Source organism: Heteronotia binoei, chromosome 1 (genome assembly GCF_032191835.1).
Source record: "Heteronotia binoei isolate CCM8104 ecotype False Entrance Well chromosome 1, APGP_CSIRO_Hbin_v1, whole genome shotgun sequence".
Classification (NCBI taxonomy): Eukaryota; Metazoa; Chordata; class Lepidosauria; order Squamata; family Gekkonidae; genus Heteronotia; species Heteronotia binoei.
Window position 1 is genome coordinate 257,122,275 of NC_083223.1, and position 16,410 is coordinate 257,138,684.

Consider the following 16,410-nt stretch of genomic DNA (forward strand, 5'->3'; position numbering starts at 1 on the left):
TTTCATGCTTTATTTTCAGTGCTAATTCTAGCTCCTCTGTCCAATTGGCCCACTTATGTTTCAAAGTCTCCCTCCCCCCCCCAAAAAACCCATCCCTGTTTGAGGATCCTGTCACACACACCTGGATTGTGCACCGCTTGACCGCCCTGGAGTTTCAACAACCAGCTCCCTGGCCTTAAACCCCTGCACCACTCAGCGCTGTCAGGCTTATCCTAGCAATAACGGGCAGGAGTTTATTAATAGAGTCAAGGTCGAGAGTTTTTGCTCCAGGCTGGGGTGGGGGGGGAGGAAGGGGGGTTGCCTGAGAGCCAGGCCTCCAGAGCTGCTGCTGGCTCTTTGTGCCTGCCATTTAAGAAGATTCGACCAAGGATAATAGGGAGCAGTGGGGGGGGGGGGGAGCTGATCTGTCGGCTGGAGGAAGAGCGCAGCGAGCCTCGGAAGCCCAGGGAGGGAGGAAGCCTTCGCTGTCTCCAGAGTAACCACTGCCCTCTAGCGACCAGCACCTGGCACAGTCAGGAGTGGTGGGGGGGAACCTGCAGGATTAGGGCATGCACAGTTGGTTGGTAATAAGAAAGAATGAGGAATCAGGGATCCGCCTGTCCTGCGTGGACAAAGAAATGGGCTGAGGATCAAATCAAGCCTGAGCGTTCCCTAGAAGCTAAAAATGACTCAATTGAGATTATTGTACTTTGGTCACACTAAGAGAAGGCAAGAGTCGTTGGAAATGACAACAATGCTAGGAAAAGCGGAAGGCTGCAGGAAAAGAGGAAGACCCAATGTGAGGTTTTTTTCTGCTGAAGCCCACAGGAGCAGAGCTCCGCTTGGGCTGGCCCGGGCTCTGCTGGCCCAACCCACCATGTGGCAGCCGCGTGCTCCCAGGCCAGGAGGTGTGGCCTGATATGCAAATGAACTCCTGCAGGGCTTCTTCTACCAAAAAAACCAAAAAGCATTGGATGGACTCAATCAGGCACTGGATGGACTCAATCAGACTCCCATATCATCATCATCATCTTCTGCTGCTGCTGGTATCTGATGGAGCACTGACTCTTGGAAGCCTATATCCCAAAATCTTGTTCTAGAAGGTGCTTGAATCTAGCTGTTTTACTATCCTCTGAAATAATCTGTTAGAGAAGATGAAGCTGACCTAGACAGAACAATGGTATCAGGCAGCTTGGTGTGTTGAGAGGTTCTAGGGAAGGGCCATGGCTCAGTTGGAAAGCACATGTTTTGCAGGTGGATGGTTCCAGGAGAGGCAGTGCGGTATAGTGGTTAAAAGTGGTGGCCTCTAATCTGGAGAGCTGGGTTTGATTTCCGCACTCCTCCTCCACCTGCAGTCTGCTGGGTGACTTTGGGCCAGTCACGGTTCTCTCAGAATTCTCTCAGCCCCACCTCCCTCACAAGATGCTTTTTGTGGGGAGAAAGGAAAGGCGATTCTCTTACTGATCAATTTTTAAAGGCCATTTCCGTCTCCCACTGACCCTTTCCTAACATTTTAGATCCAGTGAAGCACTCTTGATGAAAAAGGGCGTCACCTGTTTTTAATCTGATAACGAAGCTGAGAGGAAACGTGATTTCTTTCCTTCTCCCCCACGCACAGGCCCTTGATGCTTTCCCTCACGCTCAGCTCTCTGTACTAACAGCTCCTTTCCCTCCCCTACCATCAACACACACCGCAAAAAAAGGCTGAGAATTAATCGTGAAACATGCATCTCGCTGCCGGTCTGGAACATGTCAAGGCTGCGCAGAAACAAACCTTCCATTTCGTCGTCCTCCGCTCCTGACAGCAAAACAATTACAAATGCTGGCACTACCATTACGAGATCCTATGCTACCCGAGGAGTCTTTCAGAAGAGGATGAGAAAAATTTGCGGAGGATAGGCCAATCAATGGTCATCAGATGTCATGGTTAGGGGAATTTTCATGGGCAGAAGATCTGAATATCAATCGTGGGGGAGGGAGCAGGGGAAAGTCTTTGTTTCCACAGTGGGCTTGCGAGTTTTCCAGAGGCCCTTGGCCAGCATCTGTAGGACACTGCAGGACTAGATGAATCACCGCTCTTCTTATATTCTTAGCACACGCACACACGTATCAGACTCTGTTCCCGTTGCACAGACATGTGACCTGATTTAAAGCAGCAAGACACACTCAGAAGTAGGGTTCCCAGCTCCAGGTTGGGAAATATCTGGAGATTTTGGGGGTGGAGCCCAAGAAGGGTGGGGTTGAGGGGTGGGACTTTAGTGACATATAGTGCCACAGAGTCCACCTTCCAAAGCGGCCATTTTCTCCAGGGGAACTGATCTCTGTCACCTGGAGAGCAGTTGCAATAGCAGGAGATCTCCAGGCACCACCTGGAGGCTGGAGCAACCCAAAAAGAGTAACGTGGAAGATGGAGCAGGTAAGAAGCACTAAAGCCTCCATGATAAACCAGCCTCAAGAATAAATAATTTCTATTCAGATACAACGCAACCTTGTGCAATAATTATTACAAAAGTGCAATGATATCACATCCGAGTCCCGTAGGTTCAAGTTCATGATGAGAGTTCTTGTTTTTATAGAAAAAGGTCCGGAGTGTGATAAGATGAACCGGGAAACCAGAGTCCAACGCTCCAATTCTTCTCTAGAAGTAACCAGTGTAGACCGTATTGACAGCAAGGCACATTATCGCAACAGGGCTGCGTATATTGCCCTGTTTCACACATGGCTTCTACAAGCTTTAGTATCTTTTATAACATTATACATGGCGTTAGCTCAATCCTTTCACTGTTGTAATAATTATTGTGCAAGGTTTCTATGCTTTGTATATAAATAGAAATTATTTATTCTTGAGGCTGGTTTATCGTGGAGGCTTTAGTACTTCTTACCGCACCACCAGGAGGTTGGCAAGCCTACTCAAAAGGTCACGTCCCCCCCCCCAGCCCTGAATCTTGCTTTCCCGCCTACCCTGGATCAATGTTCCCTCTAAGCTGCAGTGTCTTGTGAGCAAAAATTCTACTCTGTGTGAGCTATTGGCATTAAAGTTGTGAGCTACTGCATAAATTATTGTGCTCTGGGGCTATTTTTCCTGAGCTAAGACAAAAATGTGTGAGCCAGAGGCTAAAAATCTGTGAGCTAGCTCACACCAACTCAGCTTAGGGGGAACACTGCCCTGGATCCAGACCCATCTCCTAATAAACATTTCTCAATACTCACTTTAAAAAAAAATTCAAAATTGGAGTCTGAAGGGGTACATTACCACAGTATCTAGATAGCCAGCACAGTGTAGTGGTTACTAGCATGACATGAGAATCTGGTCTGAATCCCCATTCATGCCATGGAAGCTTGCTGGGTGACCTTAAGCCAGTCACATGCTCTTAGCCTAACCTACCTCACAAGGTTATTCTGAGAATTAAATGGAGAAGAGGAAAAGGATGTAAGGTGATTTGGGTCCTCACAGGGGAGAAAGGTGCGGGTATAAATAATTTTTTTTAAAAAAAAAAAATCTGGTTCACGCCTTATCCCAGATGTCAACCCACTCTCTTTGTCGTATCTGCTAGTTGCATTCTCTGTCCACCCAGCCCGCCGCAAAACATCAATTTCATAAGAACATAAGAGAAGCCATGTTGGATCAGGCCAATGGTCCATCTAGTCCAACACTGTGTCACACAGTGGACAAGAAACCAGGTGCCATCAGGAGGTCCACCAGTGGGGCCAGGACACTACAAGCCCTCCCACTGTTGCTCCCTCCCAATTTCAAAAGCCACAAAATTGGTAGAAAAACATCAACCAGGGTTGGCATTTGAGCGCTGGCAAAGGCAGTTCTCCAGTTCCAGAGCAGAGATCTGCAAGTGCTGGGCTGTATTAGAAGTGATCCTGAGGAGCAGCCAAAGCAGCAGCAGCAGCATAGCAGGGAGAAGGCGAGTTTCTTCTGGATCTTGGAGCTACTGGATTGAGGATTTGGGGTTTACACCATCAAGCTTGCCCAAGTTGCTTCTGTGTGTGTGTGTAAAGTGCCACCAAGTCGCAGCTGACTTATGGTGACCCCAGCAAGGGGTCTTTAAGGCAAGTGAGAAGCAGAGGTGGTTGGCCATGGCCAGGGCTTTTTCTTTTTTGTAGAAAAAGCCCAGCAGGGACTCATTTGCATATTGGGCCACGCCCCCTGACATCACCATTGTTTCACATAGGACTAGAAAAGGCCCAGCAGTGACTCATTTGGATATTAGGCCACACCCCCTGATGCCAAGCCAGCCGGAACTATGCAGCTCATGAAGTAGAATATTTGCTCACAAGACTCCACAGCTTAGAGGGAATATCAATCCCAACTACAGGTGGGCACGTGTAAATGGTAACAGAACAGGCAGGAAATGCGGAGCAGTGTAATGGTCAGATGGCCGGACTAGAGCTGGGTTCAAACCCACACACAGCCTTGAAGCTCACTGGGTGACCACAGATCCACACATGCTCTGCTCTCTCATCCTACCACAGTTCTCAAGATTTGTTGTTAGAAGGGAGAACCAAAATCATCGAAGGAAGGATACACACTAAAGAGATCCCTGTCCCCACCTCTGCTGTGCAGACAGACCCCCCAAGATGTCCATGACTTGAAGGTGACCCAGGTTGCTATTAGAGACAGGGCCTTTGCAGCCATCCTGGTACCCTGCCACACTTTCCCCTCAAAATAAACTATATTCATTCATTGCCCGGAAACCCAATAAGAACATAAGAGAAGCCATGTTGTATCAGGCCAAAGGCCCATCCAGTCCAACACTCTGTGTCACACAGTGGCCAAAAAAAAACAAGTGCCATCAGGAGGTCCACCAGTGGAGCCAGGACACTAGAAGCCCTCTCACTGTGCCCCAGAGCCTGCCCTCTCAATATGTGCTTGCATCATTCACTTTCAGGCACCAATTTAAAATTTCTGCTTTGATGAAGCCTTTGGCAGCAGTGAGCCGGCTTCCTTCAGTTTTGCTTATTTCTGGTCTGCAAGACTGACCGCGCTGTCCCGGTCCTCCTCTATTCTGTTTGTTTTATAGCATTTCCTTGTTTTGCAATTATTTGTTTACAAATGTTGGACATAGATTCAGATTTGCATTAGAGCATGGACAGAGTGCCAAATAGAATTGCACTAGTCTTGATCATTTGCACTAACCTGCCTTAACAAAGTATATATATGTGTTCAAAGTATCATGTTTGCTGTGTTATGTTTGCTGAGCTCACCTTAAGAGTATTATAGAGCCTTTTCTATGATTTTGGTTCCAAAGTCCTAACCAGGAACAATGGGCTACTGTTAGATATGAGAGGAAGTCTCCCCTTTAGCAGAAACTTGTTATCTTCATTTTGTTCTGTAAACATCTTTCGGTGGAAAGTAAGCTATCTTTCTACCTCCGGGAGTCACCGGGAGCCTATCTCTCAGAGAAGGTCAAATCTCCCTGCTATAGCAGGAGCTTTGCGCTGACTCATCCTGGAATTGGGCCAGGAGGCCTACACTGGAGTTGAACAGGGAAGGGGGTGAAACCGCAGATATGAAGTATGGGGAAGTGGGGCTTGGGGGTCCAGATTAGCAGCCCCCGGGAGATATCTATTCATCTCTCGCTTCTAAGTTGGGATATGGGACTTATTTGACCAATGAATGTAATCAGAATATCAAAGGCGAAGGCCGGTGCAGCCAATCTGTAAGTTGGCCTTTGTTTACAGAAAGGTATAAGATGTTGTTACGATGGGGAAGAATTTCAAAGGAGAACGGAGGAGGGGATGAAAAACAATAAAAGAGATCTGCACATCAACTCTTCTGTGCCTCTGTCATTTGGAAAGTCCCTTGATTGGAAAGAAGGGGGGCTTCATCCATTTGCAACACAGGCACACTTGGAGACTTACGCTGGGCAAAAAGGTGGGACTAGAAATGTTCTGGGTGAATAAATATGAATTCTCAAGAGAGCCACCAAAACCGCAAGAGGATGCGGAACCAGGCTGCGGACAAGTGCTGGGTGAATCGCAAGACCAGGGCAAGCTGCTCAGGCATCACTTTACTCTGCTCTGGTAAGACCTCACCTGGAGTACTGTGTTCAGTTTTGGGCACCACATTTTAAGAAGGATATAGACAAGCTGGAACGGGTCCAGAGGAGGGCGACGAAGAAGGTGAGGGTTCTGGAGACCAAGTTCTATGAGGAAAGGTTGAAGGGGCTGGGGATGTTTAGCCTGGAGAGGAGGCTGAGAGGTGATATGATCACCATCTTCAAGTACTTGAAGGGCTGTCATCTAGAGGATGGTGTGGAATTGTTTTCTGTGGCTCCAGAAAGTAGGACCAGAACCAGTGGGTTGAAATTAAATCAAAAGAGTTTCCGGCTCAACATTAGGAAGAACTTCCTTACCGTTAAAACAGTCCCTTAGTGGAACAGGCTTCCTTGGGAGGTGGTGGGCTCTCCTTCCTTGGAGGTTTTTAAACAGAGGCTAGATGGCCATCTGACAGCAATGAAGTTCCTATGAACTTAGGGGGAGGTATTTGTGAGTTTCCTGCATTGTGCAGGGGGTTGGACTAGATGACCCTGGAGGTGCCTTCCAACTCTATGATTCTGTGATCTCCATTCCCTACATTGACAGCTTCTGAGCCAGCTGCAGCAGTGGAGGGCGGGGGGGAACAGCACAGTGGAGGCACGCTCGGCCTTTGCTGGGAAAACAGCCCCCTTGAGGCCAGGGCCATCACTTTGATGGAGAGCTCGGCAGCTCCCAGTGCTCGCAGGCATCCTTCCGCTCCACTCCGGGAGATGTTTCTAAATCTCTCTTGCCGACACTCGGTGACACTTGGGAGCCACTGGGCTCCATAGGCAGGAGGCTGATCCAGGCAGCCAGAACGGAGGACTTGTTTCTAATCTGTACTGTCATCTTTATTCTCTCTCCCCTGTGTGAATTACAATGAACTGGCAAGATGCACACCCCTCCCTGTTCAAATCACCACTGCAAGGCAGGTTGACCTTCCCTACTGATCAGCACCCCCGCAACAACAGCTGAGAAGTCCCCCACCCTGGAGGAGGAGAGCATCTTCCAGCAGAATCAAGGATGTTCACATACATGAAACTGCATTGCACTGAACCAGACCCTGGGTCCATCAAGATCAGTATTGTCTACTCTGACTGGCAGCTGCTCTCTAGGGTCTCAGGAAGAGGTCTTGCACATCACCTGCTGTCTGATGCTTTTAACTGGAGATACTGGGGATTGAACCTGGGACTTTCTGCATGCCAAGCAGAGGCTCTGCTGCTGAGCCACTGCCTGCTCCTTTTATTGCATATTATATTGTGTTGCATATTATATTGTAGCATGCTCCCTCCACAGCAGATCTGATCTGCTGCAATTATCCCACAATGTTGTAGAATCTGCCCTCTCAATTAAAAACTGACTGCATGTTGCCAACTCTAGTCAATACTTGCCAGAGTCGGCTCTGCTTAGCTTCCGAGATCTGATGAGACTGGGCTTGCCTGGACTATCCAGGTCAGGGCAAACCCCCAAAATCTTGTTGGTCACTAAGGTGTGACTGGACTCAAATCCAACAGTAGAGGAGCAGGTATCCCTGGTTTCTTTCTCACCAATGGGGCAAAAGCAGAGTTTCTCGTGAGTGCGCACTGAGTGCTGTCAAGTCACTTCTGACTCAGAGAGTCAGTTTGGTGTAGTGGTTAAGCACATAGACTCTTATCTGGGAGAACTGGGTTTGATTCCCCACTCCTCCACTTGCACCTGCTGGAATGGCCTTGGGTCAGCCATAGCTTTCGTAGGAGTTGTCCTTGAAAGGGCAGCTTCTGAGAGAGCTCTCTCAATCCCACCTACCTCACAGGGTGTCTGTTGTGGGGGGGGGGGGCGGAGGTAAAGGAGATTGTGAGCGCTCTGAGATTCAGAGTATAGGGCGGGATATAAATCCAATATCCTTTTCTTCTTCATAGTGACCCTATGAAATAATGTCCTCCAAACATCATTAACAGCCCGGCTCAGGTCTTGCAAACAGAGGGCCGTGGCTTCCTTCGTTGAGTCCATCCATCTAATGTTGGGTCTCATCTTTTCAGGCTGCCTTCAACTATTCCTAACATTACTGTCTTTTCCAGGGACTCTTGCCTTCTGAGGGGTTTCTGCGAACTGCTGATTCATCCTCTAAGAGCCTGAATGTCGGCATGCATCTGCCTGCCAGGAGCTTGGCCTTTAGAGTTCAGATCTCAGCCCTGCCCACATATGGTGTCATGGGCAAGGTAGTATTTTTCCAGCTCTCCCAGGAAAAATATATGGCTTGCACAACTGTACTCATGAACACGAAGCTCAAGCATGCAGCCCTGTCTTTTTCACTGCAAGCCAGAGGGGCAACAATTTAACACAGATGCATGTCGTGCCCTCCTTTTGCTATCCCTCCTTCAAAAAAAAGAGAAAAAGCCAGAGAGCCACAGGTGCCAAACATGTGGCCCGGGAGCCGAATCAGGCCCCCGGAAGGCTCTATCAGTCCCCCACGCAACTGGCTCTTGTCTGCTTCCTTCTCCCTCTCTCTTGCTTCCTTCTGCATCTCAACTTGCTTTGCAAGGCTTGCTTAATTGCACAGGAGCTACAGAGCAAAACCTCAATTTTCTCCATTGGCTGAAGCTCCTCCCCCTCCTGGGGAAGGAGGGAAAGACCCATGGGTCCCATGGGAGAAATACAAAGAAAGCACCTTTAAGATCAACAAGTGCTCATGTTTTAAGCATGTTTTATTTTAGGGTTTAAAAAAAAATCTTCAGTCGTGTTTGTCTGTGTCCTTTAAAAAGTTTATATCTCTGCTCGGTGGCTCAGTGGTAGAGCATCTGCTTGGGAAGCAGAAGGTCCCAGGTTCAATCCCTGGCATCTCCAAAAAAGGGTCCAGGCAAATAGGTGTGAAAAACCTCAGCTTGAGACCCTGGAGAGCCGCTGCCAGTCTGAGAAGACAATACTGACTTTGATGGACCCAGGGTCTGATTCAGTAGAAGGCAGCTTCATATATATATTCATAGCTAATCTTAAATAGGTACACACCTGGCCCAGCCCGACATGGCCCAGCCTGGTCAGACAAGGTCTCATTTACGTCAGACCCAGCCCTCAGCACAATTGAGTTTGACACCCCTGGCCTAAAGGATGAAGACGCCACGCTCCTCCAGCTCCTCTGTCGCCTTGCCCCCTCATGCATTCTTCTGGAAGAAGCTTCCACAGTCTCTAGCTGTGGACCCTTAAATTGATACAGACTGCTCTGGATTGCAGCGGAGTCTGAATCCAAAGCAGCAGCTCTCCCATCCGTTCCAAGACGAGTTGGCCAGCAGCACGGTGGTTTAACTGTGAGGCCCTGCCCAGCGCCAAGGTGGCGCGTGGCCAAGAAACCACTTTGTCATTGTTTGTAAGCGCCACCGCTGGCAGTGGAGGGTTGGACAGAACAAGGGAGGGAGGGAGAAGGGGAGAGCACACAAGCCCTCGAGGAAACAGGATCCAAACTCCTCACTCCCACCGCACAACAATCCACCCCCCACCCTCTGTGCAAGTCATCTAACTGTATGAAGCTGCCTTCTATTGATTCTGGCCATCGATCCACCTGCTGTCTTCTCTGACTGGCAGCCACTCCGCAGGGACTCAGGCAGGGGTCCTCCTTCACCACTCCCTGGGCTCTTTTAATTGGCCCTGGGACTGTGGATCTTTTGCATGCAAAGCAAGCAGCCGACCACAGACCGCCTTCTAACGTTGGTGTGTGAAGCTGCCTTATGCTACAGACCCATCTAGTCGAGATCTGTCTACTCTGACATCAGCTCTTTGAGGTATTAGAAAGAGAGAGGCAATTTCCAGCTCCGATACCTGAAATTCTTATTCACAGGAGGTGCCCAGGATGTAACCTGGGGAGTATTCACATGCAAAGCAAGTACCTCACCGCAGAGAAACAGAAGCTTCCCCCCATACTGTATGAAGCTCCTTTACAGCTTCGGTCAAAATATTAGTCAAATCTAACACAGTTCTGCTTCTTTTGAGCAGCAGAGGTTGCAGAGAGCTCCAGGCGAAGGCCTTTCTGAGCCCTGATCCTATTAACTGGAAATGCTGGGGATTGAACCTTGGGCCTTTTGGGCAGACGAGAATGTAAAAATAACCTCACCCGGATCAGATCAGACCAAGTAGTCCATCATTCCATTTCCCAGCTGCACTAAACAGATGCTTTTGATATGTCCACCAGGAACCCTTCCCTGTTGTCTGGCTGTCAGCAACAAGTATTCAAAGGTGGAATGCCTCCGGATTTGGACATCACTTAGCTAACATGCTGGTACACTTCCTTTTCCTTGTATTTGTCTAGGCCCCTTTTAAAGATGGGGTGGAGAGGACTGTCTCCTCTCTCCTTTAGTTAGTGATCTATTATGTGAAGAAATGCATGACTTTCTCCATTCTCAGTTCTACCACTTATTGTATTTCATCCAATGAGTCAAAATTCTAATATATTTCTCTCTCTCTCTCTCTCTCTCTCTCTCTCTCTCTCTCTCTCTCTCTCACTGTCTTCAAACCATTTGTAATTTTTAAATCTTCTATCATGTCTCCCCAAAAGGTGAAGACCGTATCTTTCTGGGGCTAAACTCTATGTCTTAGAGACCAGCCCCTCCACCTCCTTTTGAGATGGACCTGGAGTTAAATTTTTAGAAAGCTACAGAGAGGCCAAATTGCTAGGGATCAGGTGATGGGAAGAAAAAAACCTGGTTTTTAATAACCCCCTTTTCTCTAGAAGAAGATGATATTGAATTTATATGCCACCCTCCACTCTGAATCTAAGAATCTCAGAGCAACTGACAATCTCCTTTATCTTCTTCCTCCACAACAGACCCCCTGTGAGGCGGGTGGGGCTGGGAGAGCTCTCCCAGAAGCTTCCCTTTCAAGGCCAACTCTGCAAGAGCGATGGCTGACCCAAGGCCATTCTAGCACCTGCAAGTGGAGGAATGGGGAATCAAACCTGGTTCTCCCAGATTAGAGTCCATGCACTTAACCCCCTGCCTACACCAAACTGGCTCTACCTTAAGAATTCTCAAAGCTTCTTCCAATCGCCTTCCCTTCCTCTCCTCACAATGGACACCTTGTGAGGTAGGTGAGGCTGAGAGAGTCCTAAGAGAATAGTGAGTGGCCCAAGGTCACCTAGAAGGCCTCATGTGGAAGAGACGTGGGGAATCAAACTTTATTCTCCAGATTAGAGTCCCATGGTCTTAACCACTACACAACACTGACTCTCACCAAGGCCCTTTCCCCCATAAGACTCCCCCCCGCAACAATTTAAATCTTGATTGAAACCCCCATATCTCATTTCCCAATGCAATATGTCATGTTCCAGGACCTACATGATCAGTGGAGGGGTCAGAGGACATGAAGGATGGCTCCTGAACCTTAAGAGTATTCCACTAGAACCCTGAGGTTCCTTCATCTTTCGTCTTCAAAGAGTTGAAGCACCACCCTCTTCCTTCAGTCTAGAGAATTCATTCCCTCTGCCAACGCCCAATCAAATCAAGGAGAAACAGCAGGTCTTCCATCCCCACCAGCCTGCACGCCTCCAGAAGAGGGTGGAGAGGCAGGATTGGGACACACACCTCCTGGCCATCCATTCCAGAGCAAGGCTAGAGCTTCCTGCCAGCCAGAGATCCTGTTCCTGGCTCTTGCTAGGAGCTAGCCATGGTCCTGACCACTGTTCCCTCTAAGCTGCAGTCTTGTGAGCAAAAATTCTACTTTGTGAGCTACTGCCATTAAAGTTGTGAGCTACTGCATAATTATTGTGCTCAGGGGTCATCCTTCCTGAGCTAAGGCTAAAATCTGTGAGCTGCAGGCTAAAAATCTGTGAGCTAGCTCATGCTAACTCAGCTTATAGGGAACACTGGTCCTGATGACTGCTAACCCCAATCAGGGCACACTTGAAATGATGGCCTGAAGGAGGACACAGTGCCTTATCTAAATTAAGGTTTCCAGGAAGCTCCTGCTCAGGGCTTTTTTTGTAGCAAGAACTTCTTTGCATATTAGGCCACACACCCTTGATGCAGCCAATCCTCCAAGAGCTTACAGGGCTCTTATTCCAGGGCCTCCTGTAAGCTCCAGGAGGATTGGCTACATCAGGGGTGTGTGGCTTAATATGCAAAGGAGTTCCTGCTACAAAAAAAAAGCCCTGCTCCTGCCAGTCCATGCACTCCACCACTTGGCATGGCCCCACAGTGCTCTACCACCACCACCACAACCACCACCCCTCCAGTCACAAGCAGCTGCCCAAGACTGCCACGCTCTCGATCCCTCACCTGCTTGGCCAGCTTGACGGCATCGTTGGTAAGTTTGGAGCGCAGCTGGTTGTCCAGGTGGGCGGCAGGTGCTATCTCCACCACCTTCTGGTGCCTCCTCTGGATGGAGCAATCTCTCTCGTACAGATGCACCACGTTCCCATACGCATCACCTGCCAAGAAGCAAGAAATGAAGTTCTGCAAGTCCTCCGGGGGGGGGGGAGGCCACGCCTGTACTCCCCACACAGTACCTTTCACATCCCCAGGAGGAGTCGGAGAAAACTTTGCAAGAATAACTGAACTTTTCTCACAAGTGCTTTCAAGCCTTCCTTCTTCGGATTGCTTTATACTGCTGGGAGTTCTCCAAGCACGGAATAAATTATCTGTTTTTACACAGCATTTATTGCGTGGGGTTATTTTCCATTCCTCACGCAATATCAAACACAAGTTCATGCTCTCACTCTCTCTCAGGTGCACACACATTTATTTTCCCGGTTTCATTGTGTTTGTAAGATGTTTGCGCTTGCCTTGAGCACCAGGAATGAGAAAGGTTACATACCAAAATAAATACAGAGAGCTGAAGCAATGGTGGGCCTAACTGACGGCACATTCTTGCCAACAAAAGGGCCTTAGCGACAGGTTTGTTGCAAGCTGAATTCCACTTGGGCTAACAAAAGCAAGGAAGGGGGAAAGCTGGCCACATGGTCACAGCTGCCCCGTAAATTGGCCCTTAAGCCCAGCAGTCAGCATGGCCTCCGCTTTGTCCAGCCAGCCTCCCATTTGTATCTTTTGTTTAGCCCTAGCAGTAACACAGTCAGACACTCCACACCTACCCAGAATCTGGACCTCGATGTGTCTCGGCTTCTCAATGAACTTCTCCACAAAGAGAGCTCCATTCCCAAAAGCGGAAAGGGCTTCAGAGTACGCCCGGGTGTAGTTCTCCTCCAACTCCTAAAGGGAGAAGATGCCATGTATGTGGACACAGAATCATAGAGTTGGACGAGGCCATACGGGCCATCTAGTCCAACCCTCTGCTTAATGCACGATCAGCCTAGAGAGCATTCCGGATAAGTGTTTGTCTAGCCGCTGCTTAAAGACTGCCAGTGAGGGGGAGCTCACCACCACCCTAGGGAGCAGATTCCACAGCTGAACAGCTCTTATTGTAAAAAAAGTATTTCCTAATATCCAGCTGGTACTTTCCCATTCTTAATTTAGACCCATTATTGCAAGTCCTCTCCTCTGCCGCCAACAGGAACAGCTCCCTGCCCTCCTCTAAGTGACAGCCCTTCAAATACTTCAAGAGAGCCATCATGTCCCCCCTCAACTTCCGGTTCTCCAGACTGAACATCCCCAAGTCCCTCAGCCTTTCCTCATAGGGTTTGGTCTCCAGTCCCCTATCATCTTTGTCACCTTCCTCATAGGGCTTGGTCTCCAGGCCCCTGATCATCCTCATTGATCTCCTCAGCACCCGCTCCCTTCCATCCACATCCTTCTTGAACTGAGGCCTCCAGAACTGCACACCATACTCCAGGTGCAGCCTGACCAATGCAGTGTACAGCAAGATTCTATGACATCTTGTAATTTGGACCTTATGCACCCCAAGATTGCATTAGCCTTTTTTATCTCTGCATCACACTGGCTGCTCATATTATGGTTCACTCTTACTCTAAGATCTTGTTTACACACACTGCTACCCAGAAGAGTATCCCCTACCCAGCATGGTTTTTCCTCATTTTTGTTACCCAGATATAGAACTTGGAACTTATCCTTGTTAAATTGCAGCTTGAAGCTACCTCCTACAGGATCAGATCATTGGCCCATTGAGGTTAATACCGTCTACTCAGGCTGGAAGCAGCTCTCCAGGGTCTCAGGCGGAGGTATTTCACATCACCTACTGCTTGATCCTTTTACCTGAGGATTTTGGGGACTGAATCGGGGACTTCCTGCAAGCCAAGAAGGTGTTCTACAGCTGAGCCATGACCCCTCTTCAATTGTTGTGTTAGCTATAATCAGGGCTTTTTTTGGTAGCAGAACTCCTTTGCAGATCAGGCCACACACCCCTGATGTAGCCAAACCTCCAAGAGCTTACAGGGCTCTTCGTACAGGGCCTGCTGTAAGCTCTTGGAGGACTGGCTACATCAGGGGATGTGGCCTCATATGCAAAGGAGTTCCTGCTACAAAAAAAAGCCCTGGCCATAATGGCATGAGCAGGAGGGGGGGGGCTCTCACTTCCATGTGGGATCCCAGAAGCTCTCCTCCACAAGAGCCCAACTTGTTTGCCCAGCAGGAAGGGAAGGGGCTGGCCCTTCACCCTCCCCAAAGTCTCCTAAACAGCTCTCCAAGTTCCCCCCTTGCTTTTCCTGGCCCCTCCTCCAAGCTTCAGCAGAGGCCACCATCTCAAGTGAGGAGCTGTGGCTCAGGGATAGAGCATCTGCTTGGCACGCAGAAGGTCTCCAGTTCAATCCCCAGTGTCTCCAGTCGAAAGGATCTAGTGCTAGCTGCTGGGAAAGGCCTCTGCCTGAGCCCCTGGAGAGCTGCTGTCGGTCTGAGTAAGGGCTCTGGCTCAGCAGTAGAGCACTCGCTTGGCATGAAGAAAGTTCAAGCCCTGGTATCCCCAGTTAAGAGATCTCAGGCAGAAGAGAAAGGGAAAACCCCAGAAGGCTCCCCTTGGCCAGAGGCACCAATGCTGAGCTTGAGGAACAAGGCATCCACACCTCTTGGCTACCCTTCCGTTCTTCCCTTCTGGGACTGGCTGCTCAGACAAATCAGCCGTCCTTGCTTTTCACTGCTGCCTCCACAGTTCCTTTTTGATTCAGCCCTCTATGCCACCCCACCCCCCGCCAACATGAATCCCATCACTGCATCTCAAGAGCAGCACACGAAGGTGGGGTAACCCTTGGCCCCCACACATCCACCCAAGAGCTTTGTTGGCAGTTCTGCCGGAAGGTCGCTTTGTTTTCCTGTCATGACAAGATCTGTGTCGGCTTCTGATTGTTTCAATGGGACATAACCTGCAAAGCTCTAAATGATCTGCACCCCGCTCAGCTGAAGGACTGTCTGCTCCCATAGAAACCGGCACACTTGTTTAAATCCTCATCGAGGCCCTTCTCTGGGTCCCTCCCTGCTAAAGATGAGGGGGAGCAGGCAATAAAAGAGGTGCCTAGCAGCATCTGACCATCTGGGGCTGGTTCCAGGTTTTGAAGGGCCCCATCTGCCCATCCTCAGCCCCCCCCCATACCTTTTCACAGCCACAACTGTGTGCCCCCCCCATCTTCTCCCATTCCTAAGCCCTCCTATTTCTCATACTCAATGGCCTGCACCACCTGCACGCCCTTTTGCCAACAGTGCTGTCCGGTGTGTGCATCTGGGAGTGCCACTGCCATGTTCCCCAGCAGCAGCATCACCATGCTCCACGTTCCTTTCCCCAGTGATGCCAGGCAGTAGTAAGCATGGATGGTAAATAACCAAGCAAGCAGGTGGAGAAGGGCACGCAGACAAACGGCGGGGCGTAGAGGTGCATGGATGGGGTTCAGCAACCAAGGCCCCTGGGAACTGACAGCTGCCCATCTCAGGGTATGCTGATGCTAGCCCTGAGACCACTGGTCTATCTAGTCCAGTATAGCATAGAGCCAGCACAGTGTGGTGGTCAAGAGAACCCCTGAGAACTGGGTTCAGAATTCCAAAGAAACCCGCAGGCTTGAAGAGGTCGGAGACTCCTGCGTTAGTTTTAGTTTGTTTTTGTTTGCAGCGTCCTCCAGTCCCACTGCACACTTAATTGGAGGTCTCTGAGGTCCAGTTGCTTTGTATTCTGCCATCTGCCTCGTGTCTTGGTGAGACTAAGGAAGGAAGAAAATCAACAAAGGCCCAGCCATACCTCATAGCTACGCACGACTCGCATTCCCCGCCCTCCTCCGCCATAGGCTGCTTTAAAGATGATGGGGAATCCGTAAGTGTTAGAGAATTCGTGAGCCTCGTTGAGAGAGGAAATCGGGGCATCCGTCCCAGGAACTACAGGCACTCCTGGAGAGGGAAGAAACAAAGCTGTGATGCTCCCTGTTCAGCTGCTTCCCCATGCTGGGAACCTGCTTTCCCCCTTGTTATTCCTTAGCACCACAGGTTGCAGTTTTGAGTCACAATTGTCCCAAATTTATACAGTGCCTATCATGTAAGTATATGGCATCATCCA

At 49.4% G+C, this 16,410-nt stretch overlaps 1 protein-coding gene across 2 annotated transcripts in view; it reads right to left on the reverse strand.

The window, feature by feature from the left end:
• Positions 1 to 16,410, reverse strand: part of PC (pyruvate carboxylase) — a 548,480-nt gene that overhangs the window by 406,381 nt on the left and 125,689 nt on the right. For both annotated transcript variants that reach the window (XM_060253969.1, XM_060253977.1), the window contains exons 5-7: positions 16,099 to 16,244; positions 13,058 to 13,175; positions 12,246 to 12,397 (exon numbers count right to left, since the gene is read on the reverse strand). In XM_060253969.1, the coding sequence (XP_060109952.1) occupies positions 12,246 to 12,397; positions 13,058 to 13,175; positions 16,099 to 16,244 (416 nt within the window). The remainder of the gene's footprint in view (positions 1 to 12,245; positions 12,398 to 13,057; positions 13,176 to 16,098; positions 16,245 to 16,410) is intronic.